The following is a 12,041-nucleotide window of genomic DNA, read 5'->3' as shown; positions in this document are numbered from 1 at the left end:
TTTGAATTTTATGTAACTTGAGATGTCATAACAATCTCCCACCTCCCACTTTTAATTGATAAAATGATAACGAAATACGGTAGCTTGATGGTAGGTCCTATTTTTGAGACTTTAATTCTTAAAATACGATAAAATAGCTTAAGCAATTCCTTGAGTTTCTTAAAGTCTTAAATTTGGAAATTTAAGAATTTGAGAAATTCAAACCTATTTTTTAAGAAATTTTAGGAGATTTTAAGAATTCGTATTCGTATTTTCATTTGAATTTTAAAAAAATAATTCCACAAGCAGGTGAATTTGTACCCCAATTAAGCACGTCATTACATACAAACTCAATGTATAAAATGAAACTTGAGTCTCCGTGAGAAGACAATTTATTCTTAATTTAATTTCCGACAAAAATCTACCCTTAAATTTTAAATAAGAAAGAAAAAAAACTGACATTTTTTCAGTCGACTAATTGTCTTTGAGTAAAAATTACGGAGCTATATAATATCACTCCTCCCTACTCCCCCAACACACAATATGTAAGCCGATCTATATCATTTTAAAATTAAACTTTCCCAATTAAATAGCATCCCAACAAAATATCTACGAGAAAAGTGTGACGCAGTCTTTGTAATACAATTTCTTAAATGAATGATATCGCTAGAGGTGTCGCTTTCAGCTTCGTTATGCAAAAAATAAATTCTACACTCAATTAGTTCAAACAAGCTGGCTTAGTTTTCCTCATCATCTGCCAAATAATTTTTACCAAAAAAGTTTGACTGAAAACAACAAAATTTTACCAAAAAAATATGCGTCAACTCCAGCGGTATCATTCATTTTAGAAATTGTACTACAAAGACTGTGTCACACTTTTCTTGTAGATTCGGGAGACAAAAATCGGGAAACACAAATTAGAAATGACAGGAAAACCATAAATCAGCAAAATGTCATTAAATTTTCAACAGTAACCAAGTCATGAACAAAATAACCCACGGACACAATCACTCCTTGAGGTCAGGGATTTTGGCCAAAAGTCTAAAAGGAAAATCGCCCTATATTATATGCTTCGAAAATAACGAGCGCTAGAACTGTGTTTAAGTAAGGGATTTGCAAATTAAAAATTTGTCTGCCAATTCTATAAATAGAAAGCTACTTCACTGTTTGCTTTCAAGTGGCTTCCCGCGGAAATTTCTCTCGAATTTGAATGATTTATCATTTTATCGATATTTAATTCTGAAAAAAGGCACAGATGACAAATGCGATTGGATTGTAACGTGCGATTACTAATCAACAAATGAAAGATAAAGATAAATCCATGTCCAACATCGATAAAATAAAATGTTGATGATCCCTGCTGATATCATTAGTTTGCACAAAGTTGTCAGTACCAATTCAATTTTTTTTTTATTACAATGAAGTTCGTCTTTTTTACCATTCTCGCGGTATTTGGAGTAGTTGCTGCTGTTGGTGGATCCGCTATTGATACTTCGACACCAGATTTGGCATCATTATTTAAATCGCTGAAATCAACAAACAATCAAAACACAAACGGGGCAACTATTAGTGAATTGTAATGAAAAAAGGTCGACCGTTTATAATCGTCATCTAATCGTATTTTTCTTCCGAAACAGTTTTACCCATTGCCCGGATGCAAATCTACACTTTGCACTTTGTTTTAGTGCTGCAAATCCAGGCAACGATGAGTGTGCGGCGATTCGAGCTATGATAGATTGCATGGAAAGAGCTATTGCAGCTTACGAATCCACATGTACTGGTGCTGAACAGGGACGTGCGGAAGTGGAACTACTGCGAGTAGAGCTTGTAGAACGTGGCTGTGCTATTGCTAGTGGTACTGCTTCAGTTGTTGCCGGATTTTTACCAGTGCTTGTGATGACAATTTTAAATTTACTCCGTTGGATATAATGGCTCATTATAAAATATAAGACAAAGTTAATTTCTAACTTCCGACTCATTTGACACGATTGTGATAAATTCAAACGAAAAATACAAACGAAACGATTTAACGCCTGAAACATTTGATATGTGTCTTTGAATCTAATTGTTGAATAACCGTCGACGAAAATCGATAATTTGACGAAAATCGAAAATTTGACGAAATTTGAAAATTTGACCCTGAAAGTGACCAAATATTTCCAGCTGCCCAACATATCCCGAAAGTGACCAAATTTTTCTAATTACCCATCATGTAAACTATAATATTCAAAAACTTTGAATTTTGAAATTTCTACCAAATTACAACCAACTTCACAACACTATCAACACAAAATGGCTGTACATTTTTATATGAGAGAAATTGTTCCGAAAATTAGTTAATTAATTCCACAAAATTCTGATTTTTCCTGGGATAATTATGAATGAAACTTAAGTTCTAATGGCCTGACTAAGGTTCCTGCAAAGTTTCATGGAGATTGGCTGCGGATTTTCCGAGATCGACCATCGATAGATAGGTAGATAGACAGATAGATAGATATAGAAACATACAGAGTAAGTTGAAAGATTTTGATTGTGTGGAGAATGTCATTTTTCTTGTATTTGTACTGTAAATGACGACTTGGAAAACGCAATATATCCGGTTCCCAAGCACTTTGGTAGGCTTGTGATAGCTCATTTCTTTGTATTTCAAGTGAGAATATTTCAAAAATAATTTGGTTACGATATTGGACATTTTGGCGAAAGTAGAATTCTCGCCCATACACAGTTGCCGCGTCTCAAAAAATTTTCTTCGTTCTTTTTTTGGGAGTTAGACTGCGTCAAGTCCTCCGCTATCGCTCCGGACATGATCACAAAAGAATTGTTTTATGTTACGTCTATGTAATACGATAAAGATGGTCAAAGCAGACGTGTATGCAGCGAAAAATCATCGTTGTATATAGCTCACCGTAATTTTCTCAAACAAATTGTGATAATAACTTAATCAAGCAACGTCTTATACGAAGTGGTCCTATTATACGTTCTATTAGGTGCAAAATCGTTTATAATTAAATTGTCCCGTTCGCAGGTAACTTTTTCCCATAATATTCCATCAAACCAACATCACATAAAACGTTTATGGAATTAAACACACTTAAGCGTATACCATATAAATTCCAATAAACTACCAGCGTTAATAGCATCAACAACTTTTGTTGAAAAACTCACGTAAGGCAAAACCAAACGCAAAAAACAACCATTTTAAGTAAAATAATTTTCCACTTCAACAATTTCCTATTTTTCTTCTTCCTTTTTATCTCGCTCTCTCTCTCTCTCTCTCTCTCTCTTCCTCCTTTTTTTTAATGATCTAAATGCCAGAGCGTTACTATTGTGGCAAATTTCATTAAACATCATATTGTGTGCACTTGTACATACCTTGCTTCCTCGCCTGTCCGTAACGAATTTCAATTCAGATTCTTCTCCATTTAATATTATGGATATATTTTCTTCTCCTGATGTTTCTAAAAAGGAAAAAAGAAAAAGAAAAAACCAATTTTATTCATGTGTGTATGTTACTCATTCATTGTCAATCGAATGATTAGGTTTGAACAAATAACTCAAGCATTCAGACAGAAAATGATACACAACGTTTCTCATGAATTTATAGTATTAAGGTTAACAGGCAAGGTGCGAACAGATTTGCATATAGAATAATTTTCGACAAATTTTGTGACACTAGATTTTCAGGTGAAATTCTGGGTGCCAAAATGTAGGCTAATCATCAGGGTAGGTAACCAGAAATTTGATTTGATTGAAAAATCCCAGCGATTCCATATGCCATCCCAAGTGAAATATTTTATAAACCGAACACAATAGAGCTTTCTGTCAACGCACTGCAAACATGAGTGGTGCTCTAAATTGAGTACTTAAACTGGACAGTAAATCATACAAATTTTGGCTCTCTAAAAAAATGTGGAAACTTTTCTCATACAAAGTAGTAATCTATTTGGCAGCTGTCATCCGAAACAGTTTTGCTAGAAGAGCGTTGATTCTGTTCGAAAATTTTCATACAAAAATGTAACACTGAAAAAAAATTGATCGTAAAGAGGACTCATAGGTACTTTTCGACTTTAATTTCTGTCCTGTTATGTTCTACATTCGATGAACTTTTCCACATGGGTTTCAGTCGTTTGTATTTCCACTCTGCGTTCATTCCGCATTTTAAACATAATTTGGAATGACAATTTACTCTGAAAACTTCAATAAATAAATTTTCCAGACCTGAGTTCCTCTCTACAGATAAAATCTACCACTTTCCAGCAATGTAGCCTCAGAATCATACAGAGGTTAATTATAAATGGTATTTGTATCCTAAATCCAAAGTTTTGACTTTGTGCAAGTTGTACATTTTTTTTCTCTCGTCTACCACCGTAAATTAGAATCCATCAACGCTACAAGAGAGTGCCTGTACAAAACATAAGTTCGGGGTGTTCAAAGAACCTATAAATAAATGTGTAGTACATGTGATATGAACCATAATATAAAACAAGTGAATGTGAAAATAGATGGTTAAAAATATGTAGGTAAACTGAAATGTGTTCGGTTCATGTATATGCTGTAAGTGTTCCAATTTTAGAAATTCATGGGAAGTACATTTCTATTTATGACAATTTTAGGAGATAGGTAAATGCAAGTTTTGAATATTGAACACCGTATCAAGTCGTTTTTTTCATCTTCTGGTAGTGTACCCGTTAGCACGAATAATTTGAACTATTGGATCTAACAACTGTTACATGAGCAACATTTCATGCTGGATATGTCCGACGATTCATAACACAGTGTATCCGTTTTCACGGTTGAACATTTCGTGATCCGTTCAATTCTAATTAAAATCTATTGGAGGCAGGGCCTATTATTTGGGAATCTATTTTGGGAATATTTGGGAATATTTGAGAATATTTGGGAATATTTGAGAATATTTGGGAATATTTGGGAATTTTGGGAATATTTGGGAATTTTGGGAATATTTGAGAATATTTGGGAATTTTGGGAATATTTGGGAATTTTTGGAAATATTTGGGAATTTTTGGGAATATTTAGGAATTAATTCCAAAAAATTAATCCTTTTGAATATATTCTACCAAAATGTTAGGTTTCTTTTTTTGTATTGTTATAAACCAGGCTTTATGAGTCGTGTCTAAATGCCACTGACATTTAATGACATCCATCAGAAGTTTTTTTTAGAGTTTTTTTGAATTTCGACTGACCGAAATCAGCCCCATTTTTTTCGGAACTTTCTTATATGTAGTGATAGTATATAAGAAAGTCCTGGGAAAAAAACGCTGATTTCGGTCAGTCGAAATTCAAAAGAAAGCTAAGAGTAGCTGTTCACGAGTGACTTAGGAATATACAGCGACATTACAGCAGGTATTTTCTATCGCATACATTTCTTCAATCTTCTACTTCCCAAATATTCCCAAATATTCCCAAAAATTCCCAAAAATTCCCAAATATTTCCAAATATTCCCAAATATTCCCAAAAATTCCCAAATATTCCCAAATATTCCCAAAAATTCTCAAATATTTCTAAATATTCCCAAAAATTCCCAAATATTCCCAAATATTCTCAAATATTTCCAAATATTCCCAAAAATTTGGAACCTCGGACGTAATGTGCTTGACGTGATAAGCAATGTCAATGCATATTCCTTATGAACAAAGTGTTATTTTCATTGCACTTAACACTTAAATCTTTTGGGGTTCCTCCATCGGCTTAAAACAGGTCATTTTGTGTATTAAAAAGTTTATAAGGATAATATCCACTGATCGTTCAAATATTTAAAGGGTAGTTCCTGAGTGAAAAGACATCTGCGTCTCTACAGACGACTTCTTCACTTCAGTTCAATATTTGGGAATTTTTGGGAATGTTTGGGAATATTTGAGAATATTTGGGAATATTTGGGAATATTTGGGAATTTTGGGAATTTCGGGAATTAATTCCCAAATAATAGGCCCTGATTGGAGGTGATACAATTATCCAAGGTAATGGTCGAAGTGAAACACTGACACGGGATTAATACACTATTTTACTAGCTAATATACTTACCAGGCCCTTCGTAGGCATTGATACACTCGGATGTTTGAAATTGTGAAATCAATGCATTTTTTCCCACCTCCGGCGCTCCTAGCATAAAAACACGATATGAATCAACTGGTCCGTTTCGTGTTGCAACTTCGGCAGGTGCTTGATATGACATGGGGCTGGTCGGTGCCAAGCTATTCGATCGAGACCGTCGTCGCCGAAATGAATCACCACGGTTTATAACCCCTAAAAATATTGAAGAGAGAGAAAGGAAAGATGGTGAGCCGTTGCATACAAATATTTGCATTGAGTTAAATAAATATTCAAAGGAACATAAATCACAATCGCAAATAACGATTCAAATAAGCTCTTTTCTTCAAAAAAGAAAATCGAACGAAAGACCATTCAATTCACTGTCATTTTCAGGAAATTCAATTTAATTTGTACAATAACTTGAGATTTTAAAAATTGAATTACACATCGCAATATTATAGAGAAGCGCCAATAACGTGGGCACGTAAAAAACAGAAGTATTCGTATATATATAGTATATGACTGTACAATCCGACCAAACAAACAAAAGATTTTTGTAGCTTCCTTTTTATTTGGTAAATTCATGACTGAATTATTAACTTTAGATGAAATTCCTTTTATTCGACTGAAGACAAAAAAATGAAACGACTTCCGCCAAAGCAATATTGTATCCATCAAAAACCATCATTACCCTTATACATTATAGGAATTCTTCATTCTTGTTTAACATTGAACATCGGCAGCCTATGGTTCAGAAAGAAGAAAGAAAAAAAGACGTAAAGAGAGGAAACATTGTAAATTTTCAATGTTATTCAATTTATGTGGGATGCGGTGTTTGTACAAAAAAAAATACTTCACACTCAAGTACCTATTTAGATTTAATTCGAGGAAATAAAGCGATAACGTGCTTAAATGGATGTCCATAAATGAATAAAATATGAACGTAATGCCATCGCAATAAGAGTGATCATTCCAAGTCTTCACCGAAATTCCTATCATCTGTGGAAAACGCTGCATCGTCCGACTCTATCAATGCGGACGAAACGTAACCCTTACGGAAAACTTCTGACAAACATACTCTCAACTACTATTTCAAACAGTTGAGACATTTAAATAATAATCTAGAAGTTTGTCTTACACGTGAACTTGACTATCTCCATAACGCGTACGTACATTTGTTTAGAGATTTACAACCAAAACAACAAAAAGTGTAAACGGAAAATTAAGATATTGTTTGTGAGTGTCGAGGCTTCAAAGTACATGAATATAAAGTTTGTAACCACGAGAGATGAATGTTTAAACGCCTCCTACATTAACCGAACGTTAGGCAAGTTTGGAAAAGATTTAATTTACCAACAAGAGAAAGATGAAATGAATATTTTCGCCATACTTTTCCCACATAAATAAAATTAAAGTTTGTTACCGTACCCCACACTTTATTAGCTAATGAGTGACAGAATTAATGAGCGCTATAGTGTTTCGCCGTACTTGTTATATCGAACGTTTATCAGATAATTAGAAGCAGCCGTATATATGTCTATGTTATACAATGTTATGTGCTCTATTGTTTTGCAACTCAACTTGCACCGTAAATAACTTTGTTAAAGTGTACTCCCTTTCAGCGATGTTTTCGTGACTATACAACAACGCCGTAATTACATACATTTTGTATTCAAAACTTTCTTTTGGAAAACATTACGAACCACATTTTCCCGCAATATTGTAAACTATACATTGTCTTCCAAGTTCCAAGTATCTGCGCTGGCATTTTGTTGCGGAACAAAACAAATAAAATTGTCGAATTCGAAAGATTATCTCCAGTTTTCCACATGGTGTGTATTCGGTTGAGCAAAAAAAAATCGATAAATGGTCCGGATTGTTGAACAAAAGAAAAAAGGAAGAGAAAAGGAAGCGACAGCTTCAAGGGACCTTTTGTTCGAACGGCAGATAGTGTTTCGCTAAATATTAATGTTGTGTTTGAGCTGGTTCACCTTCAATCAGAAAATTAATTTAAGAGGCTTCGAGAGCACAGCTTAGACGCACTACCAAAAATTGAAGAAACATATTTAAGTATACATAAATCTGCTAGGCCGTCAGATCCCTTAACTGTTTAATTTTCTCGATCAATAGATGTTTGCGATTGTTACAAAAATATCATAAAAATCAATTCTCATGCGGTCGTAACCATAAACATTCGTAGCTTGACAGTCGCGTGAATAAACTCCCATAAAAACTGTCAGGTTACGAATTCTTAAAGTTACGAAATTACGAGAATCTCCACCCTGACTTATTTTTTTTATAAATTTTATTTTATTCATAACAAATTTTTAGAATAAACAAGGCGAGCTAAGTCAAACGATCGCAAGTCATAAAATATGAATCATATTCACGCCGTAACTGTGCCTAAAATTTGAATTTTAAGTGAACGATTCGATGAAAAAGTGAACCGAAAAATACATTCCAACGCTTCATTGTATGAAAATGACGCTACGTTAGAAAGAACTCTGCACTTTCCATTTTGAATTTCGTGTGGATTACAGCCCTCGCTTCGCTCTGGCCGCAGAGCACACACTCATTCATTTTTTTTAAATACAAACAACTACAACGAAATCACTCAAAAAAATTCTTTCAAAATACCTTCTAGATTGCTACTCCAATACTTTCCATTAACGAACCTAGCCTCAGAAATTTCAGTCGTCATCGATTAAAAAAACGTTTTTGGAAATCCGTTCCAAATTAATTGAGTTATCTTGTTTTCAAGCGTCGAAACGAAAATTCTTCTGGGAATATCACAAAGATCCCCCGTCCGTTTTAGCCCATCTTCGAACTTAACCTCAGGAATTTCATTTCTCGTAGAATAAAAAAAAAAAATTGGAAATCCGCTGAGAATTGCTCAAGTTATCGTGCTATCATCAATGAATGAACAAAGCGTGACAAACATTTTCTGTATTTAAGGATTTTGGTCATACATTCATGTATTTTCAATCAAAGTAGTGAACATTGTGTGATAAACATTTTAGAGTGTTTATCATCCGTAAGACCCATGACTTTCAGTCAAGGGAACAAGCACAAAAGTCTTTCACCGATAGTATTTGCATCTTATTGTTTGATGTCCTATCATACGGTCAGTCATATACGCACCGAAATTAATCACATCGACAAATGTAGCTCTACAAAAATTAAAATGGAAAAGTGCGCACGGTAGTTTCTAAAAAAATGGTGCTGCCTTCCAACACAGTATACAGCCTTGGTCTTATACAATGTCAATACCGAGGGTTTTTTTAGCTCTACAAGGTTGGCAGCGGGCTGTATGTACATACACGAAACTCGGGACGGACGACTACTCTTATGAACCAATAATCCGGGCGGGTCGAGATAGGCCTACCAGTCAGTCAATAAAAAGCGATCAAAATTGACCAATCGTTTGCAGAAGGCAAACAGCCGACATTTTTTAAAGATCAATAAAAAACAATTCTCTTTTTCTGTCACTTTTATTCAACTTCTGAAGCATGGGAGCATATTTAAGTTGGAACTGCTTTTAGACATACCTTATTTCCATTCTTCGCTCGTTTCGCCATTCTTTCATCCAATTTCATTCAATTCGACGTTGATCTGTCCTTTTACTTCAGCTTGTGACGAATTTTCTTTTTATAAAATCAGATCTTTTTTTAAATCAGATTGATTGAAAACACGATCAAAGGGGCGCTACTAAACGGAAAACAAGTTCATTCGAGCTTTTAACGCAGAACAAGTTTATTTTGACCTTTCATCTCTAACGGACACTGGTTTATTTTACTCTTCCGTGGTTATCATAACAATGTCAAAACATCGACGTTTTGCTTAAAATAGTGCATAACATGCAAGAAATTTGCAATCTCCGGGAACTTTGACTGCATCTCATTTGTGCGTGAATGTTATTGTGACGTTAACACTATGTACCACCTAGTACAAACTTTAAGCTCGCACAAGCTATACTATGTCAACGAAGTCAAACTCTGTACCCTATATTAGTCCAAAGAAATTATGCATTTCGCCACAGTTGACGGTTCGCATCAAAACTGTTCGCTCGGAGCCTCTTAATTGGCAGTTTGATGTCCTATGCTTTTTAGAGATCTTTTATTATTGAGAAACGTTTTCGGAATGAACTAAAAAGAAGTTTCATTTCGGAAATTAAAATTACTCTCGCTCAAAGAAAACATTTAACGTTGATGATTAAAGTTAGCATCAAATGGCTCGAAATTATTTCTACACTGGCATGAAGCAAATATTGACAAATTTCTCGAAGTGAGAAACAGACAAACAAACAAACAAGAAACAAATAAATAATTTCAAAATGAGATTTCGGTATATCGAGCAGAAATGTATATCTAGATGAAAATGTTTTCTAAACACAGCAAGTACTATAATTAGATTTTAAACTGTTCTTCAAAGTGCAAAAGCGTACAAGGAATCTCGCTTCATCTGTCCCTAAAATAACTTTGTCGTTAATAATAGATTCGATTCGAAACACTTATTATATATGTTATTATAGTGTGTACGTACGACATGGATGTAACGGATATATTGCACGCTGAAAACATGCATTAGAGTTGTTTGAACTTTAAAACACTGTGTGACATTACGTTTTCGGATTACGTCTGCACTCATTAACATTCTGCAGCAGTAATTTAGTCGCGAGAAAGTTGGTGTAATTGAATGAGATTTTGTTGGTCCTTGCATCGCAACAAACTGAATATTCGAAATACAAAACATTTAAAGTAACTGAAATGTTGCTGTTATGAATAGTAATAAGTTAACTGGTCCAATAACTTGGACATTCTCACTGAAATAATTCATAGAGGGGCTCACATTTTCAATTTTATGACTGACCAATTTCACCACATTTTTCTCTCAATTCCTTTAATCTAGTTAAGTGACTTAAGTGTCCATTCCACTAAACAAAAAGTGAGAGCAAGCTGTCAAATAAACAAAGGAAAAATTGAAAAAATTCAATTTTGTCTCTCACACGGAGTACTTTTTTGGTAAGAGGAAAGTAAGCATTAGTACAGTATGTAAAACGAGAATGTCAAAAACATTGCCCCATTGAGCTCAGTTAAATTAACAGGTTTGTTCCTAGTCAACTGGACTTTTATATACACATTTTGACGTGTCACCCATCGAGCCCAGTTGAATAATTTTCTTTTTCTCTCTTTTTTCGCGTAAAAGAGAGAAAAATGACCGATTGCTTCACTGGTATAAGTGATACGTCTAAATTTGTACATAAAAGTCCAGTGTACAGAGCTCGATGACGATGGGTGAACACCAATACCAATTCTAAAAAATCCTCTGGGCACCAATTCGTACTTTTTATTCGAATTTCTACTATAGGCACCAATTAGTGCCCGTATGACTTCTAAAAAGTGGTATTCGAGTGGATTTTTGATTTCTTTGATTTTAAGGACCTCCGACATAAAATAAAAGTTGTTGGGCAAACATTTTTCGTCTTAAGTATAGTGTAGCAGTATGACATACATGTATCAAACCGAAGCCTTTAGTACTGACTGATATGCACGTCGACTCTCTGTCTATTTGTCTATCAGAAATTTATTATTAATAATAGGTTCAGGTTCATTCAAAATGTTAAGAACTTAACTTCCACTTCACTGAAAAATGGAAGATCGAAAACATTTAAAATTTATCGAGAAAAATGGAAATGAAACAAACGGATGTAGAAAAAAAAAGAAAAAGGAAAGCACAAACTTCATTCAATTTTCATGTTATAATATTCTCGTTGAAGCGTAAAGTGTTTCACATTTCGTTCTGATGGAAAACAATTTCCATTTTGCAGAAAAATTAATTTCTTTTTACCACACTTTCGTGACTCTTTACAAGTAACGTCACGTGGTGATCTCTTTATACAAAGGAATATGGAATACTGAGAGAAAAAATCAATTCTACTGCCACAACTCCAAACTACACTTTATTAGATTAATCTGACATCATCACGATGAAAAAAATCTGAAAGATTTAT

General features: G+C 34.1%; 1 protein-coding gene and 1 long non-coding RNA gene across 3 annotated transcripts in view; one reads left to right on the top strand and one right to left on the bottom strand.

The window, feature by feature from the left end:
* The window catches only part of LOC119073866 (GTP-binding protein RAD), an 81,798-nt gene that overhangs the window by 8,701 nt on the left and 61,056 nt on the right, over positions 1–12,041 (bottom strand). For both annotated transcript variants that reach the window (XM_037179734.1, XM_037179735.1), the window contains exons 5-6: positions 6,023–6,244; positions 3,352–3,437 (exon numbers count right to left, since the gene is read on the bottom strand). In XM_037179734.1, coding sequence (XP_037035629.1) covers positions 3,352–3,437; positions 6,023–6,244 — 308 coding nt within the window. The remainder of the gene's footprint in view (positions 1–3,351; positions 3,438–6,022; positions 6,245–12,041) is intronic.
* LOC119073913 lies at positions 1,344–2,025 on the top strand. The gene is made up of 2 exons (XR_005087104.1): positions 1,344–1,555; positions 1,617–2,025. It is a non-coding gene; the product is annotated as an uncharacterized LOC119073913 (long non-coding RNA).

This window comes from Bradysia coprophila, unplaced genomic scaffold (genome assembly GCF_014529535.1).
Source record: "Bradysia coprophila strain Holo2 unplaced genomic scaffold, BU_Bcop_v1 contig_138, whole genome shotgun sequence".
Taxonomy (NCBI): Eukaryota; Metazoa; Arthropoda; class Insecta; order Diptera; family Sciaridae; genus Bradysia; species Bradysia coprophila.
Note: the sequence above shows the minus strand (reverse complement) of the source record. Positions and strands in the feature narration are given on the sequence as shown.